General features: G+C 51.0%; 1 protein-coding gene across 3 annotated transcripts; it reads left to right on the top strand.

Moving 5' to 3' along the window:
• Positions 1–45: 45 nt before the first annotated feature.
• Positions 46–20,501, top strand: Fblim1 (filamin binding LIM protein 1). Of its 3 annotated transcripts, none has more exons than XM_036177374.1 (9): positions 46–78; positions 4,177–4,228; positions 4,649–4,907; positions 10,334–10,512; positions 11,353–11,461; positions 14,717–14,886; positions 15,819–15,997; positions 17,433–17,550; positions 19,889–20,501. In XM_036177374.1, exons 3-9 carry the CDS (start codon positions 4,667–4,669, stop codon positions 20,000–20,002), a joined length of 1,110 nt encoding a protein of 369 aa, XP_036033267.1. In that variant the 5' UTR covers positions 46–78; positions 4,177–4,228; positions 4,649–4,666; the 3' UTR covers positions 20,003–20,501. The 3 variants fall into 3 exon arrangements, with proteins under 3 accessions (XP_036033267.1, XP_036033265.1, XP_036033266.1); XM_036177372.1 differs by lacking the exon at positions 46–78 and adding an exon at positions 140–176; XM_036177373.1 differs by lacking the exon at positions 46–78 and adding an exon at positions 2,781–2,898.
• Positions 20,502–21,381: the final 880 nt, after the last annotated feature.

The raw sequence follows: 21,381 nt of genomic DNA, 5'->3' as shown, positions 1-21,381 counted from the left end.
AAAAGGAGGGGGCGCGGCCGCAGGTGGGGGGGCAGGTAGGACGAGCCCGCGCCCCCTCCCCGAGCGTCACCTTTTATGGTAAGGCGCGCGGGGCGGCGGGGCGGAGGGAGGCCGGGGCGGGAGCGAGGGGCGGAGGCGCAGCGCCGGCCGAGGCCGGGGCATGGGGCGCGCAGCAGGTAAGCGGGTGCGGCGTGGGGCTCCCAGCCGTGCGCCCCAGGCAGGGTCACCCACAGGTGGCCGCATGGGCAACTCTCGGCCACGGCGCTGGACCCAGCTTGGCGCTGCTGGGGGGCTCGGGGCGGGTCCTATCCCTGTGTTCTCTTGTCCCTGGGAGTCCCAGGATTTCAGCTTTGGGGGACTCTAGGAGGTTGAGTGCGGGGCCGGTGCGGTGGGCTCGCGTCCCTGCTCTGAAGTGGAACGGGGCCAGCAGGGCGGAAGCTCCCGCACAAAGGACAGCGTTCCGCACATGGATTGAATTATAATTGCCGCAGTGACCCGGCCAGCTGCCCCGCTCCGCTGCTGTTCCAGGGCGTGCGCGAGGGGTGTTGGGGGGTTCCCGAGCTCCCATGGCCCTGGAGCTCTGCTCCCAGCTGCAGTCAGGAGAGGGGAAGGAGAGTCCTGGGGTCTCCTCGCCCGGCCTGGCAGGGTGTGGGAATGGACGACCCCCAAGGCGTGTGCAGCTACTCCCTCTTCTCTGGCCCGGACCTGAGGTCCCAAGGGACAGGCTGGGCAGCGCCCAGATTCCTGCTCTCAACAATGGAGACCACTGTCCTCCAGCCCCAGGGCTCCGCCTGCCCTCCTGGGCTAATGACTGACTAGCTGGTCTCCTCGCAGCCACCCTCCAGGGCAGATTTCTCTTTACTTGATGACTAAAATCCCAGGCCCAGAGAGGCTGAGTGACTGCATCAAGGTCACCCAGTACGAGCCATGGCGGGGGAGAATCCAGCTCTGTGCCTCTTCCTTCTCTAGAGTAGGAAAAAGGATGAGAGACCCCTACCCTTTTGAGAATGCAAGGTGTCTTGTGGGAGTGAGTGGGGACATAGACTCTCCCTCCAGCTTCCAGCAAAGTTTCATTCTGGCTCCAAACTTAGATTGCTTTGTGGGGCTGTGTGAAAGGGCGATGCTTAGAAGTGACTCCGAGGCGGCTTTAGAAGTGCGGGCAAAGGGTTAGGAACGAGGGGACTACTCCAGGCAGCCAGCACATCCCTTGCCAGGGGTTGTAGCCTCAAGCCTGCCCTGGCTGGCTGGTTGGCCGGCTCTCAGCCTCCTTCCTTCCTCTTGACAGGAAATGACTTTCCTTCCCTTTGTTCCTACTTTCTCCGCTTACCCAACTGGATCTGGGTGTCTGATTTGCCCTCTGGGGAGGAAGGATGGGGGTGGAGGGTCGGCTGGGAAGTTGTCATACAGCGCCTCCCCCCCATCCAGGGTGAACTCAGGGGCAGTGGGACCAGAGGGAAGCGCCAGCAGGCTCTCCTTATGGGACCTGACAGGGCTTTGAAATTCCCAGCGCTGCTCCATCCGCAGGCCCGAGGTCCCCACGCTGCTTGACAACGATAGGGGCGGGTATGGCTGCCCAGCTGTGAACATCTGGCCTCCATGCTGGATATTCCAGAGAAAGCAGGCAGAATGCAGTGGGGGTCAGACTAGGGGGGGAAGGAGGTGGGGAGGGTTCCCGAAGAGCCACAGCCTGTCCCAGGGGACACGCCTAGAATGTGTTGACCGCAAAAAACTGATCTGGATTGGGTCATTTGGGGGAAGGGGAGGAGCTTGGGGTGGGGGAGGAGGCTTGCACGGTCCAGGGAAGAAAAAATCCAAGGATGCCCATGGTCTTCCAAGTTGCAAGATTCTGTGTTAGGATTCCAAAACTGCTGGAGGGCCAGGGAAACGCACTTAGCTTCTTGTTGGGACCCTGTGACAGAGCATCTCTACAGCCAAGGTTTGAGGTCTTGAGGTCTGAGCTGTTGGCTTTATAAATGTCACTGTTGGGGTTTCTGTTTTAATTCTGAAGACCACTTACAAAATAAGTTCTATTTATGGGGCTGGGTTGAGACAGGGTCTAACTATGTAGCACCAGGCTTGGGTTAAACTCATGGAAATCCTCCTGCCTCAGCCCCCTGAGTGCTGAGATTATAGTATTATCATTCCTGGCTTCAAAATATTTTTTGAAGGGTCTCTCTATGTAGCCCAGGCTATCTTGGAACTCATTATGTAGACCAGGCTGGCCTCATACTTAGAGATCCACCTGCCTCTGCCTTTGGAGTGCTAGGATTAAAAGCATGCACTATCGCGCCTGGTGCCCCCAGAGCTATTTTATGGGCTTTTTTTGTTTTGTTTTGTTTTTTCTCTCTGTCAGCCAGCAGGAGAGTCCATGGAGGCTGATGCACCTTGAGAATCAGAGGGAAGCCTTGCGTGACCATGGGGGGTCCACATCAGCTGTTAGCATCTCTTGGGGCTGTCCCCCCTCCCCCCTACTGTCCAGCCCCACTGCTGGAGACTAAGCATACTCCTTCCCAAGCACCTGGTGCTATCCTGGTGGCCCACACAGAAAGAGGAAGGGAGATAAAGGACACATTTTTAGCCATGGGAACTATGGTTGGGTGCCAGGGAAGACTTCTGTGGCCAATTCACCCACAGTGACCCACCTAGACCTTGGCCTCGGAGGCCGCTCTCTTCAGGAACCGCCTGCCCTTCCAAACATGAAGGTGCCTCCTCTGCCCAGATCTGTGCTTCCACGCCGGCTCTGTGAACTGCTTTCTGACTCTTGATGCAGACAGCTGAAGGCAGGCAAGGTTACCTGAGGGTCTCAGACATACAGCAGGTCCTGTGACAAGCTGTCCTCACCCTGAGGAAGCCACAGGTCACCCCAGAGTGGGAGTCAGGGGAGGCTTCATGGAGGAGGTGAGGTTTGAACTGGGTCTCAGAGAGCTGAAATTAACTCTGTAGGAAAAGAAAGGGAAAAGCTGACTGGATCCTGCAACAGAGAAAGACAGTCTCAGAGAAGGAAGGGCTAAGTGGTTAAAATTAATTTGTGGGGCAGGCATGATGGTGCATGCCTTTAATCCCAAGGAGGCAGAAGCAGGTCTCTTGAGTTCGGGGCCAGCCTGGTCTACAAAGAGAAACCTTGTCTTGAAAAACCAAAAATAAATAATAAAATAATAATAACTTGAGGTGGGTTGGGGTTTGGCTCAGTGATAGAGCATGTACCTTATATGTACAAGGTCCCAAGGCCATCCCCAACATCAGGGAGATCGTCAGGATTGGGGGAGGTTGAAGCCACAGAAACTCAGACTTTTTTTTTTTTATCCTTCTGAGGTAATAAGGAGCTTTCAAAAACTTTTTAAGCACCAGGGTGGTGATGCACACCTTTAATCCCAGCACTTGGGAGGCAGAAGCAGGTGGATCTCTTAAGTTCTCAGCCAGCCTGGCCTATATAGTGAGTTCCAGGACAGCTAGGGCTATACAGAGAAATCCTGTCTCAAAAAAATTTTTTTTTCCTTTTTTGTCTTTTGGTTTTTTCGAGACAAGGTTTCTCTGTGTAACATCCCTAGCTGTCCTGGAACTCATTCTGTAGACCAGTCTGGCCCTGAACTCAGAGAGATCCGCCTGTCTCTGTTTTCTGAGTGCTGGGATTAAAGGCATGTGTCCCCACCGCCCAGCTTCAAAAAAGCTTCTAAGCAGAAGAGAAGCAATCAGACTTATGTTCTGGAAAGATTAGGGTTAGGAGGTGGGTAGGAGACCAGCCATCCACCGACTCATTCACACACACACACACACACACACACACACACACACACACACTGGGGGGGGGGGGTATGTAGCAGCAGGGGAGCCTGGTCCTGAAACAGGACATGGTTTTGGAAATGGGGCAGAGTAAAAATTCTACCATGAGGCAGAGCCAAGCATGTGCTGGTCTGGGGGCCGAATGGAGAGGGCAGGAGAGAACTGAGCAGTCAAGTGCATGGCTCTGGGCCAAAATGACAAGTCCAGTGCTGTGTGACCCTGGACAAGGGACTTGACTTCTCTGAGAATCAGTTTTCTCACCCACAAGATTGGGTGATAACGGGGTATTGTTGGGTGCTTGGGGGAACAGAGTGGGTCCTGTGTCTTTTATTCATCTGGTCACTTTTTTTTCTTTTTTAATGTCGTCCCTCTTATTTCCCTGTTTTTTTTTTCCAGTGGAGCTGGCCTGAACCTTGGACCTTGTCTTCCAATAGAATCGGTATCTCAGGTGAGGGAGGGGCAGTTGCCAGGTATCAGAGTCTGCGTCTGTCAGCTGCCTGGGCTGGGCTCTGGAGGAGGTGGCCAGGGAAGGTGATCTCCTGAGTCCTTGCAGGGCTGTCCATAGGCCACTGGGAGGGGCCTTCCGGGTGTGTGGGCCCCTGTGACCTGGCCACCTGGTGGCCACCTGGCCTCTCTGAAGGCTGTCCCCTGCCCCTCCTCCCTCCTCCCTCCCTTCCCTTCTTACTGTGCAACCCAGGCTGGCCTAGAACTCACCGTTCTCCTGCCCCAGTCCTGTCTCTCTCTGGTGGAGCTGGGTGTTGGGCTGGGCCCACCAGTACAGTGAGGTTGTCTCTTGAGAGAAAGGAGGCTCTGAGAAAGTTCTGTGGCCAGCAGGGTACTCTGTCAACCTGAAGCCCTGTGCCCCCAGCCCCAGCAGGAGCCGATCATGGCCTCCAAGCCTGAGAAGAGGGTGGCCTCCTCTGTGTTTATCACCCTGGCACCCCCACGCCGTGATGTGGCTGTGACTGAGGCAGTGGGCCAAGCAGCTTGTGAAGCTCGACGTGCCCGGCCCTGGGAGACTCCCACGAAGACCCCTGGGACTGGCTTGAGCAGGAACCCCAATACCTGGACACCTGGCAGAACCACTGCCTCGCTCCCCGCAGCCCCACCCCAGCTCTCCAATGGAGGTAAGAGTGGCCCTGAGGAGACCAGGACAGACACAGAACCAAGGCAGGGAGGAAAAGGCAGGCTCTGGGCTACTAATTCATTCAAGTGCCTACTGTGTGCCAGGCCTACTGTGGAACCCACTTACCTGCACCTGAGTCCTGGCTCCTCTGAGCTCTGTGATGTTGCAGGTCACTTAGCCTCTCTATACCTCAGTGTCAAAAACTTCAAAGTATAGTTGTGAGGATTAAGAGCATTAACACAGGACCAGCAAGGTGGCTCAGCAGGTAAATATGCTCGCTGGGCAAGCCTAAGGCCCCCGAGTTCAATCCCCAGAACCTACGCAAAGGTGGAAACATAGATCAACTTCCGCAAGTTGTCCTCTGACCTCCAGCACACACATGCACATACACATGTGCACACACAAGCACATAGTGCACACACATGCACATATACATGTGCACACACAATCACACTAAGTAAAGTTAATAATTGAAAATTACTGAGTCGGACGGTGGTGGTGCACACTTGTAATCCCAGCACTGGGGAGGCAGAAGCAGGTGGATCTCTGTGAGTTCGAGGCCAGCCTGGGCTACAGAGCTAGTCCAGGACAGCCTCCAAAGCTACAGAGAAACCCTGCCTCGAGAAAAAAAAAAAAGAAAGAAAAAAAGAAAAGAAAGAAAGGAAGGAAGGAAGGAAGAAAGAAAGAAAAAGAAAGAAAATTACTGAATGTCAAAAGAGCAAGCGTTGGCATGGAGCCTGGTGCTATCCAGAAGAGGTAGATCTTTCTGCAGCTCCTCTGAGGAAGCTTCTCTGAGGCCTCTTGCCAGATGGGGGAAGTGGAAACAGGTATGAAGGCCACAAGACAGAAATGAGCTGGGAGGGTCTGAAAGATGTCCTCACTCTGTTCTTGGACATTGCTGCTTACCTGCTACGCAATTTCTTCCCTTCTGTGTGCTGGTGTACATACATGTGATGGCATCAGCAGACAGCTTGTGGGTGTGGTTCTCTCCTTTCAGTCCCCACATGGGTCCTGGGATTGAGCTCAGGTCATCAGGCTTGGTACAAGTGTCTTTTCCTGATGGGCTATTTCACTAGCCTTGTGATTTATTTTTAATTGTGTGTGTGTGGTGTGTGTGGTATGTGTGGGGTGTGTGTGTGTGTGTGTGTGTGTGTGTGTGTGTGTGTGTGTGTGTGTCATGCGGAGGTGAGAGGAAAACCTGAGCAGTGGGAGAAAAGAAGCAGGAGAGGATCCCAGGGATTGAACTCCAGCTGTCACACAGGGCGTTAAGCACTTTATCAGCTGAGCCACCTCACACCTCTCCCCGATTACTGGTCTTCCTCAGCTCACTGTCCCAGACAGAAGTGAGTCGTAGCTAGGAGAAGACACAGCCTGTTGGTGCCTCTGAGAAAGCTGGATCTGACTCACAAGCTTGCATAGAGCGTGGCTCCCAGGTTCCCACACTTCCAGCGGGTCAGTCACACTGCATCACCTCTGGGCTTGTTCCAGCACAGCTGGGCCCCGCCTCAAGGCTGAAGCTTTAGTTTGCATTTTTCTGCGTTTCTGGGTAGTTATTACACTTTGTGAATCTTTACTTTTATTTATTTGTTTATTTTTGGTTTTTCAAGACAGGGTTTCTCTGTGAAGTCCTGACTGTCCTGGAACTCCCTCTGTAGACCAGGCTAGCCTTGAAGTCACAGAGATCAGCTTGTCTCTGCCTCCCAAGTGCTAGGATTAAAGGCATATATCATCATACCCAGCTAATTAATTTTTTTTATTGCTTTTTTTTTCTTTTTTATTTTTTTAAACCGAGTTTTTCTGTGAAATAGTCCTGGCTGTCCTGGAACTCACTCTGTAGACCAGGCTGACCTCCAACTCACAGAAATCTGCCTGCATCTGTTTCCCAAGTGCCTGTCTGCTTTTCTATATGTGCACTATGTGCATACAGTCTTTGTGAAGGCCAGAAAAGGGCATCAGATCCCTGGAACTGGATTTATAGGCAGTTGGGAGCCTCTTGATGTGGGTGCTGGGAAACCAAACTTGGGTCCCCTGCAACGGCAGAGCTCACTCTTAACCATGGAGCCACCTCTCCAGCCCTCATTAAAAACAAAAAAATTTGTTTATTTTTTTATTTATTTATTGTATGTACATGGGTGTGTATGCCGGAAGAGAAGGCTGAATGCCCTGAGACTGGAGTTACAGACAGGTGTGAGCCACCATGTGGGTGCTGGAAACTGAACCCCAGTCTGCTGAAAGAGCAGCCAGTGCTCTTAACCTCTAAGCCAGCCCACCAACCCCAGATCTGTTTCGTGTGTGTGTGTGTGTGTGTGTGTGTGTGTGTGTGTGTGTGTATGTGTGCACATGAGTGCAGTACTAGCAGAGGCCAGAAGAGGGTGTAGGATTCCCCTGGAACTGGAGCTACAAGTGGCTGTGAGCAGCCTGATGTGGTTCTGGGACTTGAACTCCAATCCTCTGTAAGAGCAGTACATGACTTAACTGCTGAGCTACCTCTTCAGTTCTCCAGTCCCCACTTTTTATTCATTTTAAGTTACATTTATTTATCATATGTGTGCCATGGCATTTGTATGTGAGCTCAGAGAACAACTTGTAGGAGTCCATTCTCTCCCTCCACCTTGTAGGCCCTGGGAATGGAACTCAGGTCCTCAGGCTTGGCAGCAAGCACCTTTGCCCACTGAGCAATGGCACTGTCCTACAAAATACACTTTCACTGACCCATGGCAATTGTACATGTTTATGGGATACTGTATCATGTTTTACAGCTTGTAGACAGCATGCAATCATCAAGTTAGGGTAATTAGCATATCCGTTGCCTCAAATGCTTATTTCTTTGTGGTGGGAACATTCAGAGTCCTGTTAGCTATTTGGAAATGTACGATAGACTATTGCCAAGTGTAGGAGTTTTTCTCCTTCCGGGTGTGGAGGCACAGGCCTGAAATCCCAGCTCTCGGGAGGCTGAGGAAGGAGGATTGGGACTGGAGAGGGGGAGAAGGAGGAGAGCTGAGCTTTCCTTCCACTCAGCCGCACCCAGAACCTGCCAGTGCTGTGGTCGGGAGGTGAGACTTCGGTCCTGAAGCAGTGATTTCTAAGTCTGGTCCTAGACCAGGAGCTGGAGGTAGCCCAGCCCCCAGCCATCTGTGTTTAAACAGCCACCCACCCCCTCCCCATGATGCTGCCAGTCTACTGCTTATTTGGGGACCCAGTCTAGAACACACATCCATCTGTAAGGTCCCTTCAGCCCTGGGGAGGGGTGGGGTGGGCTAGGAAGCCTGTCCCCAGAGAAGTGACTGTGGGAATTAGCTGGGCTTGGGCCTGGTGCTAGAGCCCAGGGCTTCAGGCTCTGGAAGTCTAGAGCCCTCTGTACTTGGCTTTTGACCTTCCGTGCTCATTGTCTTCCTCCACCTTTATTTATGTGTATATGTGTATGTGTGTATGTGTATGTGTGTATGTATGTATGTGTATGTGTGTATGTATGTATATGTGTATCTCTGTGTGTATGTATGCATGTATGTGTATGTATCTGTGTATGTATATATGTGTATCTGTGTATGTATGTGTATATGTGTATGTATGTGTATATGTGCATGTATATATATATGTGTGTGTGTATCTGTGTATGTATATATGTGTGTATCTGTGTATGTATGTATGTGTATATGTGTATGCCACAGGTAAAAGGGCAACTTGGAGGACTGTTCTTGTCCATCCTCTGGGTCCTAAGGACTGAAGAATTAAGGTCAGGTGGTCAGGCTTCTTAGCAAGTTCCTTTTCCTACTAAGCCACCTCAATGGACCATCCTCTTCCTCCTCTTCCTTTTTTGTTTGTTTGGTTGTTTGGTTGATTGGTTTTGTTTGTTTAAACATGTTTTTGTATTGTTTTGTTTTTGTTTATTTATTTGATTTTTGTTTTTACATCCCTAAGTTTCCCCTCCCTCCCCTCCTCCTCCTTCTCCCCTTCTCCACACCATCCACTCCCCCTCCTCTGTTTCTCTTCAGATACTGGTGGGCTCCCATGCCTATCAGCCAGCCATGGTATATCAAGTTGCAGTGAGACTAGGCACCTCCTATTTAGGCTGGATGAGAGAATCTGGTAGGAGGAATGGGTCCCCAAAGCAGGCAACAGAGTCAGAGACAGCCCCTGCTCCCACTTAGCAGTCTCACAAGGAGACCAAGTTACATAATTTAGCATATATTCAGAGGGCCTAGGTACTGTGTGACCCCTGCAGACTCCCTGGTTGTTGTTTCAGTCTCTGTGAGCCCCTGTGAGCCCAGGTTAGTTGGTGCTGTGAATTTTCTTGTGGTGTATGTTCTTAATTTATAGACCAAGCTGGCCTGGAGCTCACAGAGACCCTGGGGATTAAAGACCTGTGCCACCATGCCGGCCTCACTGGGCCACTCTTAATGGTGCTCGTCCTGTACCTCACAGTGACAGCAGCCAGCACAGTCCCTTCCCGAGACTTCTCTACTCTCACCCCGGCCCCACCGGTACCTTGCCACCTGCACGAAGGGAGCTGGCACCCGACTGGTTGCAGTGGTGATGGTGGTTCGTGAACAGAGGAAGATGATGGGCTATGGCAGCGGTGGCCAAGCCTGCCCCTCCTCAATCCTGGCAGCGGTGGCCAAGCCTGCCCCTCCTCAATCCCCAGGGACACAGAAACCATTGCCCAACAACCAGTCTTTAGGATCTAAGGCCCTAACTTTCCCGCTCCAGCCTCCACACACCGAGCTCACTCAGGGGAGCCCACACTACCTGTGCTGGTAGTGGGATGGTCCTGTGCCATGTCTGACCTGAGGTTCTGTGTGCTGTCTCGTGGAGATGTAGCTGGGTTGGTAGAGTGCTTGCTTAGCTTATTATACACACACACACAAAGGAACCTACATGGAAGTAGGAAGAGCCTACCTCTCCAGATCCAGTTTCAACTGGTCAACAAGATTTAATCTGTTCCTTCTTTCCCGATCCTTCTGCCTCTCCACCCTAGGGTTTTAGGCAAGGGCCATGGAGCCCAAGCCAACTTCTCCTGCTTCAGCTTCCAAGTATAGTACCACCGTGCCCAGCTTTCTTCTTCTTTTCTTTATCCTGCACTACCCCCACCCTGACAGGGTTTCTCTGTGTGGCCTGGGCTGTCCTGGAACTCATTCTGTAGCCCAGGCTGGTCTCGAACTCAGAGATCCTCCTGCCGCTGCCTCCCGAGTGCTGGGATTAAAGGTGTGCACCACCACCTGGCATTATTCACTTTCCAAAGGAACAATTCAAGACCCAAACAGTTGACGCTCTTGCCTAAGGACCCTCAGCAAGACAGTGGCAGCAGCCCAGGGTGGAACAAAGTCTGGAGCCAGGCCGAACCCTTACACGCTGCTGCTTGGCCTTCTGGGTGAGCAGACCTTGTTCCCTGTGGGGGTTCTGGGCAACCCATCTCTTCTTCCACTGTAGGATGCTCTCCTCCACCTCCTTCCCTGAATGATGAGGACCTCGACCTCCTCCCGCCTCCTCCACCACCCCCTTCGGCCTACCTGCCAGAAGAGGAGCCTCCTGCCCTGGCGGGGACATCACTCATTTCTGACTTGGAACAACTCCACCTGCCCCCGCCCCCACCTCCACCCCTACCACAGGTACTGCTAGTGTCCCCAAGCCTCCTTGGCCCCCTGGGTGGGTGGGGACCTGGGTCTTTCCAGTGTTATCAAGATGGGTGTGGTTTGGTCCCTTCTGCTTTAAGGCAGTCGGTCTTCAAAGCTCTTCCCAATCCCAAAGCTGGTAGAAACTGGGATTTTCAAAGTCCCTGGAGAGACACATCCCTGCCCACTTTGTTCCTTAGTTACCCACTCTGCTCCAAGACATGTGCTGGTTCTGACCCAGATCTCCACATTGCATAAGACGCCAATTAATCCTCTGCCCTTCATAGAGAGGGCTGTCAATGTGAGTGGTGTCCTGGGTCAAGGTCTATGTCACCTCCAGCTCAGTGTTCGTAGGAGGGACACATCATCCCCGAGATGTTCTCAGAAACAGGAGTCAAGCTGGGTCTGATGGTTGTGGGACCATAATCCCAGACTCTGAGGAGGCTGAGGCAGATTGATCGTAAGGCCTAGCCTGGGCTACGAAGTGAGTTCAAGGCCAGTCCGGGCAACTTGGTGAGACCCTGTCCTAACTAAAAGTTAGAAAAAAGGTTGGAGATATAGTTAGTTCAGTGGTAGAGTGTTTACCTAGCAAGCATGAGAGAGTCACTTTGGTGGAGGGAGCCCCAGGCAGAGAGCAGGGAGGTCCTGACTCTTGCTGCCATGGTAACCTTCCTGCTACAGCGGCAAGACACTTTCTTCTCCCGCCTCAGTTTCCCCATCTGTACAATGGGTCTAATTGTACTTGGAACCACCCAGACATAGAGACAAGCTGGGAGGGCCTGGGGGTGTCCCCACCAGCTGACCCCTCTCCTATCTCCTCAATCTGTGTCCCCACAGGCTCTACCAAAGGGATCCTCTGTCCGGCCTCACCTCAGACCCTCGGAAGAGGAGCTACCTCCTCCTCCAGAAGAGGCTGTCACATTTCCAGAGAGAGAGGCATCCACAGGTATAGCCATGGGTCTCCTGCGGCCAGAATGGGCTTCTCACGGGAAGTGGGGGAGCAGGATCCCCCTGCTCACGTGACAGGGACTGTCCATACAGTGTGTAGCCACTGAATGTCCATTGCTGCCCTGAGCTTGCCTCTGGCTTGTTGTTTTTTAGATAGGGTCTCATGTAGTCCAGGCTAGCCTTGCATACGATATGTAGCCGAGGATGCCCTTCTTGTGTTCCACCTGCCTGTCTTTTGAGTGCTAGGATTTCAGTGTCTGGTGTATGTGGCACCGCAGAGAAGCCAATGCTTCATCCATGAAAAGCACACTCTCTACACCTGCGTGACATCCCTAACCTTCGTTCGTGTTGAGACAAGGTCTCTTTCTAGCCAAATCTGGCCTTGGACTTGAGATCCTCCTGCCTCAGCCTCCTGTGTGTCGAGATCACAGGCATGCACCTTTAAAAGATCTTTTTCTCTGTTTTTTTGAGATGGGATGTCACTCTATAGCTGGCACTAGTTGGCTCTCACTGTGAAGTCAGGCTGGCTTCGAGGTGGCGGCAATCCTCCTGCCTCAGCCTCAATGCTAGGATTACAGATGTGAGCTACCGTGACCAGCTTTCTTTCTTTAGCTCTTTTTTCATTGTGGGAGATGGGTAGCAAGATGGCTTGTCACCAGTGTCACCAAGCCTGATGACTTCATTTCTATCCCTGGGGCCCCCGTGGTGAAGCAGACTCTCAGAGGTTGTTCCCTGGTTGCCACACAAAGTAGGCATGCAGTGTACGTGTATGTACAACCAATCCATAACTAAAAAGTAAGGTTTTTGAGTGCTTTTTCCACTATTTTATTTCATGCCTGTGTGTATGATGCAGGAGGATTAGAAGTTAAGGTTTGGACTGGAGAGATGACCATGGTTCAATTCCCAGTACCCACATGGCAACTCATGACTGTTTGTAACTCCAGTCCTAGGGGATCTGGTGCCCTCTTCTGGCACCAGACATTCATGTCATACACAGATATACATGCAGGCAAATACAAATACATATAAAATAATAAATATATTTTTAAAAAACAAGTTTTAGCCAGGCGGTGGTGGCGCACACCTTTAATCTCAGCACTCAGGAGGCAGAGCCAGGCGGATCTCTGTGAGTCTGAGGCCAGCCTTGGCTACAGAGTGAGTTCCAGGACAGGCTCCAAAGCTACACAGAGAAACCCTGTCTCGAAAAATAAATAAATAAAAATAAATTTGGAGTTGGGAATTTAGCTTAGTGGTAGAGCACTTGCCTAGCAAGCACAAGGCCCTGTGTTCGGTCCTCAGCTCTGGAGAAAAAAAAAAAAAAAAAAAGTTTAAGGTCATCCTTAGCTACATAGTAAGTTGGGAGTTACCCTGGGCTACAGGAAAAAAACCAGAAAACAAAAAACAAAGCCAACCAGGCATGGTGGTACACACCTTTATTCCCAGCACTTATGAAGCAAAGATAGGAAGATGTCTGAGTTTGAGACCAGCCTAGTCTACATAGCAAGTTCCATGCCAGCTAGAGCTACACAGCGAGACCTTGTTTCTCTATACCCCCCCCCCAAACACACACATATTTCTAATTTTGCCTTTTGAACTTTGGGACTGGGGGTCCTGTCTGTAGTGACTATGGGGATGTTCCTTCTTGCTGCCTTTCCTAGGGCATCTCTGAGAGGGTTTCCCATCAGAATGCAGAGCAGCAGCTCTTTACCACTTTTTTAAGCTATGTGGCAGTCCTCATAAGAACACAGGTGTGGTGGGTTACACAGCCGCCTCCTGGTGGATTTGTAGGTGGTTTCTTGCCGTAACTGCACGGAGCTGACTCACCTTACTGGGCCATTTCCCCATGTGTGGGGTTTTCTGGGGTAAATTCCTAAAAGAGGAAGTACCCCATTAAAAGGTTTGTGTTTTTCAGTTTCGTATTTTTGTCAAATCACCTTCCTTAGTCACCCCAGCCTCCGTGCACCCACCAGCAAGTTGAGTTGTTTTCTAGAAGCCTCCACAGCACTGTGTGCCTTGTTTAATTGAGTTGTGACATGCTTACTCAGGTCCTGCTCCAAGCAACTGAAGATACACCTGCGTCTAATGCAGTGTCCTCTTTCCTGGGCCACACAGCAAGACACAAGGGCAAATATTTTTCTAAGTTTCTCATTTATTTTTTGACTTACACTAGATTTTGACATAAAAATTGATTTTTTTAAAGGTACAGTCTTACAGTATCACCCAAGCTAGTCTGGAATTCTGTTCACCTTCTCGGCCTTCAGAGTGCTGGGATTACAGGTGTGAGCCGTCCCACCCAACATTAGAATCTCTTAGTATTTTTTTTCTTAAGCTTTATTATAGGGGGGCTGGGGATATGGCTTAGTTGTTAAGAGCGCTGGCTGCTCTTCCAGAGGATCCAGGTTCAATTCCCATCGCCCACATGGCAGCTCACAACTGTCTGTAACTCCAGTTCCAGGGGATCCAACACCTTCATATGGTCATACATGCAGGCAAAAACACCAATGCACATGAAATAAAGATAAATTTTTTTTAAAAGATTGATTTCAGCCAGGCATGGTGGTGCATGCCTTTAATCCCAGCACTCAGGAAGCAGAGGTAGCATCTCTGAGTTTCAAAACACCCTGGTCTCCAGAGCAATATGTTGTTATTGGCTTTTCAAGACAGGGTTTCTCGGTGTAGCCCTGACTTTCCTGGAACTTGCTCTATAGACCAGGCTGGCTCTGAACTCAGAGATTTGCCTGTTCCACCCTCCCGAGAGCTGGGATGTGCACCAGGATGTATGCACCACAAAGCCCTACTATTTCTATTATTTTTGATTATGTGTATCAGTGTGTGTCATGTGTTCTAGCATAGGTATACATGAGTGCATTACCCTGGGAGTCAGGAAGAGGGCATTGGATCCCTGGAGTAATGGATAGTTGTGAGCTGACTAATGGGGGTGGAGGGGTTAATCTCAGGTCCTCTATAAAGCAGTGTGTATTCTTAGCGGATGAACCATCTCAGCTCCTCTCTTAGAATTCTTGTGACGTCAGTTTTTACATATAGATCCTGAATCAGGATCATCTGGGTGTTGGGGTATCACCACAGCCCCCCAAATGCTATTCACCTTCCTGGACCTTATCAGGACCCTCTATATCAGTTGAGGAAGGCGTTGAGGCTGGGCCCTGGGCACACTGGGCATCACAGTCTGGGTGGTGACTGGGTACTGCCGTCCTGGGCTGGTGACAGCCTGTGTCTGTCTTCCCTCTCTCAGATGTCTGCGGCTTCTGCCATAAGCCCGTGTCCCCTCGAGAGCTGGCTGTTGAGGCCATGAAGAGGCAGTACCACGCCCTGTGCTTCACCTGTCGTACCTGCCGCCGCCAGCTCGCCGGGCAGAGGTTCTATCAGAAGGATGGGCGCCCCCTGTGCGAACCCTGCTACGAGGTAGCCCTGCCTGTAGTCCCCAGGTTCCACACGCTGACCTCGGCCGCGGTTCTTCCTTTCCTTTTGGAGCTCCTCAGGGAAGAGGCTCTGTGAACGCAGCTGAGAGTGAGAAAGGAGAAAACGGGAGCAGGACTCGGTTCCTGTGGCTGCTCTATGTGTCAGCTTCCCGGCAATGAAAAAAAGATTTGGTTGAGAGGTGCCAGTTCGTAGCAAGATGGCCTTGCCAATTTGAGCCAGTGGTGAGGCAGTGCGTCATGGCGGGAGCCGCTGGCAGGACAAACTGACTCCCCTCGCGGCCAGCAAACAAGAGGAAGGGACCACGCCGCACCCCCAATTACACAGCCCTCCATTAGGCCCCGCCTCCTAAAGGCTCCACCACCTCCTAACAGCGCCCCCTGGAGCCGGGGCCTGGTGGGCTGCTGGACAGCATTCAGTACGCAACTGACCCACGGTTCAAGCAACACCCACTTCTCTCTCTAAGTTATAGGGGTCATTGGATCCAAATCAAAGTGCCCCCTTCTCCTCTGGGGGAGGAGGCAGTTCCTTACCTTTTCCAGGTTCTTTTCAGAGTTAGGTTGGTTTGTTTGTTTCAAGACGTGTGAGGTTCAAGAGTTCAAGGTCATCCTTAGCTACATAGTGACATGACACCCAGTCTCAAAACTAGCAAAAAAAAAAGTGGCGGGGGGAGGGGACTTTCTGAAAAGCTGTTAAGAAGGTAGTTTCTCAGGGTGAGAGTGTAGTTCGGTGGCTGAGTGCTTACCAGGAACACAAGGCCCTGAATTCAATCCCTAGTACTGAAAAAAGAAAGACACAAGAAAGGTAGGGTGGGAAGGGGAGAGAGGGAGAGATAAAGACAAGGAGGGGTTGGAGACACCTCATGGCTCAGGGTAGGCATGTCTGTGGGTTGGCTGAAACAGTGCTCTCTGACCCAGGACACTCTGGAGAAGTGTGGCAAGTGTGGAGAGGTGGTCCGAGACCACGTCATCCGGGCCCTGGGCAAGGCCTTCCATCCACCCTGCTTCACCTGCGTGACCTGTGCCCGGTGCATCGGGGATGAGAGCTTTGCACTGGACAGCCAGAACCAGGTGTACTGCGTGACTGATTTCTACAGGTGGGAAAGGAGCCTGGGGCTGGGGCGGTGGGAGAGACGGGGCAGGGCACGCGGCACCACATGCAGCAGGACTCGGGGCATGACGCCGGCCCGGCATCAGGGCTGGGGGCCAGGCCAATACTTTCTACAGCTTCTGTGCCAAGAGAAGCCATCTTCCTCTCAGGTTCTCCACATAATTCATGGGGCATCTGCTGGAGGCGACTCCCTTTGAGTCCCTGCACTCTGTCAGGCTCATCATCCGACATACTCCATGTCATCCTCAGAGTTTATGGCCAGGGAGTACAAAGAAAGAGTGCACTTTACCAGAAGTAGAAACTGAGGCACACAGTAACCAAGGGGCAATGAAGCTTCCATTTAGGACTGAATTGGGTGCTGGGGGTGTAGCTCAGTTGGTTGAGTACCTGCCTCACATGCAGGAAGCCCTGGGTTTAATTCCTAGCACCACAGAAACACCGTGGTGACACACACCTGTATCCAATCCCAGCACTGTAGAGGTAGAGAAGCAAGAAGAGTCAGAAACTTCAGGTCATCCTTGGCTCCCCTAGCAAATTCTAGGTCAGCCTGCTCTATATGACAACCTATCTAAGAAAGTGAAAAGGACCTGCCTTGGGGCCTGGACTACAGACCCTAGGCTGTGTCCCCTCCCCTGGGAACTGGAGAGGGGGACTGGGGATACAGACCTAAGAGAGACTCATACTTTCTCCCCCTGTTTGAAAAGAAAGAGGTGGGGCATGGTGGTTCCTGCCTGTGAAGACAGAGGCAGGAGGATTGGTGCTGCCCATCTGAGGTCAGCCTGGAATGTAGAATAAGGCCCTATCTCAAAAGATAAGCAAACAGCATCACTCAGAAGGCAAAGATGTCTGTGAATTCCAGGCCAGCCTGGGCTACATACATAGCAAGTTCCAGGCCAGCCAGGGATATATACAGTAAGACCCTGTCTCAAAAATAAGTGAATAAGAAAATAAGCAAATAAGGCTGTCAAGATGGCTCAGTGGATAAAGGAGCGTGCCACCAAGCCTGATGACCCGAGTTCAATCCCTGGGGCCCACAAGGCAGAATGAGAGAACAGAGTCCAGCATGTTGTCCTTGAACCTCCACATACAACTGAATACATATGCTAAAAATTTCAAATTAAACAAAGTACAAGATAGTGGGTGGCCGGAGTCACCAACACTCCTCTCAGTCCTGACAGTTACTGCCTCGGCTAATTGCACTCCGGGAAGCTAGATCCATTGCACCGATCCCTCCTCCCGCCTCTGCCAGGAAGGGCAGACATCTGTGGCTGTCTCTGCAGATTCTGTCACCTAGCAACCCCAGGGGATGGGGGGGGGGGTGGAGGCGCTCTGGGAGGTGAACTGGGGCCCCGCCCGTTTCCACCAGCTGATTTTGTTGTCAGCGTGAGCAGCTGACATTCCCGGTGCTCTCCTCCCTCTAGGAAATTTGCCCCCATGTGCAGCATCTGTGAGAATCCCATCATCCCCCGCGACGGGAAGGATGCCTTCAAGATTGAGTGCATGGGAAGGAACTTCCATGAAAGCTGCTACCGTTGTGAAGTGAGTAGTGCTGAGGTAGCTTGCCCATGCTGTGGCCGTGGGCAGCCTTCCCTTGCTCATCACCCTCAGCAGAGGCCAGGAAAAGCGGAGATAAAAACACACCGGGCTCCATTAGAGTTCAGTGTGAACTCACATCACTGACAATGGAAAGACTGTGTTAGCTCATGGTGGTGACAGCGTTATTAGCAAATGGTACCCCCGAGGCCACCATGCTACCTCCTGTCCTTTCTTTTCCCTTCTTTTCTGAGGGCTGACACAGCATATGGGCACAGATAGTTCAGGTTTATATCATTAGAAGCCCCAAGAGAATGAGAGTAGACCCCATTGTAGGAGGGGCATACTGTCCCAAGAAGGTCCCTAGGTGGCCTGGAGTGGGTCATTGTCTATTGCTATGATAAATGCCATAATTGAAAGCTAATTGGTTGAGAAAAAGATTTGTGAGCTACCATATGGGAGCTGGGTATCAAACCTGGGTCCTCTGCAAGAGCAATATGTACCCTAAACTCCTGAACCATCTCTCCAACCCAAGACCTCCTCAATCTTTTTTTTCTTTTTTTGGTTTTTCAAGATAGGGTTTCTTTTTGTAGCCTTGGCTTTCCTGGAACTTGCTCTGACCTCAGACTCAGAGATCCTCCTGCCTCTGCCTCCTAGGTGCTGGAATGAAAAGTGTGTGCCACCACTTTGGCCAAAAACCTCTTTGGGGAAAAAAAAGTATTTTATGTGTATGAGATGTTTTGTCTGTTAACTCTGTGTGTACATACTGGCAGATGACAGAAGAGGGCACTGGGTATTTTGGAACTGGAGTTACAGTTGCTAACTGTCATATGGGTGCTGGGAATTGAACCTAGTCTTCCCACCGCCATCCCTGTAGCTCTGAGCTTTCTGTCCTCTGGTGAAGACAACGGTGGTAGTTTTTATGTGCACCACCTTCATGGAGAGTCCCAGAACAGGACCTCTCAATAAGCCAATGACTAATTCTAAGCTTTTATTCATTTCTATTTATTTTAAAAGATAATGGAGAGCCAAGAGAACACTGGCAGAGAAGTTGGTTGCTTCATACATAATCTGACTTTGTCAATTAGAGTTCAAGGTCTGTCCAGCTCATACTGCATCTCGAAAGACCCATGAGGAAGATTAAGTGCTGTTATTAGTCCTAGAGCCCCGATAAGAGTCCCCCAGTATCAGGCATTCCTAAAAGCTTGGCTGAGCAAATAACCCCAATTCCTGTCCATGGTCACTTTGACCGAAGCTGCCTAGTGAGTCAGGATTTAGCCTCCAGGAAGTTACATGTCAATAGGTAAGGCCCAGCCAGGCTTAGTGGCTCAAGCCTGGGCTGAATTAACCCATATATATATTTTTTTTTCTTGTTTTTTGTTTTTTGTTTTTTTGTTTTTTGAGACAGGGTTTCTCTGTGTAGCCCTGGCTGTCCTGGAACTTGCTCAGTAGACCAGGGTGGCCTTGAACTCACAGAGATCCACCTGCCTCTGCCTCCCAAGTGCTGGGATTAAAGATGTGTGCCACCACTGCCCAGCTAAATCAAACCCTATCTTAAACCGACCCCTAAAAACAAATGAAAAACCTCACATATGTAAAACTCAAACCACAGCAGTCTGGACCAGAACTGGGCTCTGCCTCTCACAGAAGGGATGTGTCTACGTGTGCTGCCCATGGCATCCTTCACCATTCCTGCTGACTCTATGGGCCATGTCTTTTATTGCTGTTATTGGAAGGGTGGCAATATCTTTATAAGTGGAAAGTGCTTTTAGTTATAAAAGACTGTCATATGCATCACCTCATTAAATCCTAATGACAGTCTTGGGAGATGGCTTATTGTCCCCTTTTAAATTGAGAAAAATGAAGCTGGGCATGGTGGCAGACACCTGTCCTTCCCAGTACTGGGAAGCTGAGGTGGGACGATCAGGAGTTCTAGGCCAGCCTGGGGTACACAGTTTTCCAGGACAGCTTGGGATACAACCAAACAAAGCCAAGCTGGGTGTAGGATCGGGAGTTCAAAGTCATCCTTGGCTACATGGTTTGATGCTGGTGTCAGCTTTAACATCCTGTCTCAAAATGAAGAAGAGAAATTGGGCAGTGGTGTGCACACCTTAATCCCAGACTCTGGAGGCAGAGGAAGGTGGAGCTCTGTGAGTTCAAGGCCAGCCTGGTCTACAAAGGCAGTTCCAGGACAGCCAGGGCTACTACATAGAGAAACCCTACATGGAAAAACCAGAGAGAGAGAGAGAGACAGAGAGACAGAGATTGAGAGATTGAGAAAGAGCTGAGTGTCACCTGGGAAGGTTCTGTGCTGGAACAGACCCGTATGTTTCTGTCTCCCCAGGATTGCAGTGTCCTCCTGTCTGTGGAGCCCACCGACCAAGGCTGCTACCCGCTGAATGACCACCTCTTCTGCAAGCCCTGCCACATTAAGCGGGGTGCTGCTGGGTGCTGCTAAGAACCTCGATGCTGGCCCCTCCCTAACTTGGTTTCCTCACTCAACCTTCCTTGCATACTTTCCTTTTGAGCCTCACTGAGCACCAGCACACTGCTCAGCCCACAGCATCTAGACACAAGAGCCCGAGACACTGGGGCTTGGCCTCCTGGTACACAGCTACCCTCACCCAGACTTTCAACTCCTCCGACTCTGCCAACCAGAAGGCCCCTCACCAGGAGATTGGGACCCTGGTTCCTCTCTAGTGCTAGCCCTGACCTATTTGTGGGGACAGGTCTCGGGATGACGCCCACGTCTCTGACCATGATGCTTAGCTGCCTAGCAGAAGGTGCCGAGACCAGCTTAGTGTATTGAGCTGAGCTGTTCGAAGTGTGCCTGCCCAGTTACCGTAGAAAGTGTATTTTAAAAATTTAGAAATGTATGCTGGGGCTGGGTGCAGAGGCAAGCGATCTCTGAGTTCTATGCCAGCCTGGTCTACAGAGCAAGTTCCAGGATAGCTAGGGATATACAGAGACACCCTGTCTTGAAAAAAAGAAGGAAGGAAGGAAGGAACAAAGGAACGAAGGAAGGAAGGAAGGGAAAAGAGAAATTTATGTCGGGCATGATGGCATACAACTTTAATCCCAGCACTTCAGAAGCAGTGGCAGGTGGATCTCTATGAGTTCCAGGCCAGCCTGATCTACAGAGTGAGTTCAATTTAAATGATGAAAAACATTCTTTGGATTTGGAGAAAAGAAATCTTTTAATTTTTCTTCTATTTTTTTTCTCTTTTTTGGTGGAGTGAAATCAGTAAATATCTTCCCTTGGTTCAGAAATGTTTAAGAATGGAACTTGGGCTGGGTGGTGGCGGCGAATGCCTGTAATCCCAACACTCGGGAGGCAGTGCCAGGTGGATCTCTGTGAGTTTGAGGACAGGCTCCAAAGCTACAGAGAAACTCTGTCTCAAAAAAACAAAACAAAAAACCAAAAAACAAAACAAAACAGTGCAACTCGGAGCCAGGCAGCAGGTGCGCGCCTTTAATCCCAGCACCTGGGAGGCCGAGGCAGGAGGATCTCAGAGTTTGAGGCCAGCCTGCTCTACAAGGTTAGTTCCAGGACAGCTAGGGCTACACAACAAAACTCTGTCTTGAAAAACCAAAAAGGAAGGCTGGAGAGATGGCTCAGTGGTTAAGAGTATGTGCTGCTCTTGTGAAGGACCAGAGTTCATTTCCCAGCTCCCACATGAGGCTCATAAGTACTTGACCTGTAACTCCAATTCCTGGAGATCTGATGCCCTCTACTGGCCTCTTCAGGCACCTGCATGCATCTGGTGCACATACACTCAAGCACAAACACATACACATAAAAAATAACCTTTAGCTAGGTGTGGTGGTGCATGCCTT

Source organism: Onychomys torridus, chromosome 2, assembly GCF_903995425.1.
Source record: "Onychomys torridus chromosome 2, mOncTor1.1, whole genome shotgun sequence".
Lineage (NCBI taxonomy): Eukaryota > Metazoa > Chordata > Mammalia > Rodentia > Cricetidae > Onychomys > Onychomys torridus.
Note: the sequence above shows the minus strand (reverse complement) of the source record. Positions and strands in the feature narration are given on the sequence as shown.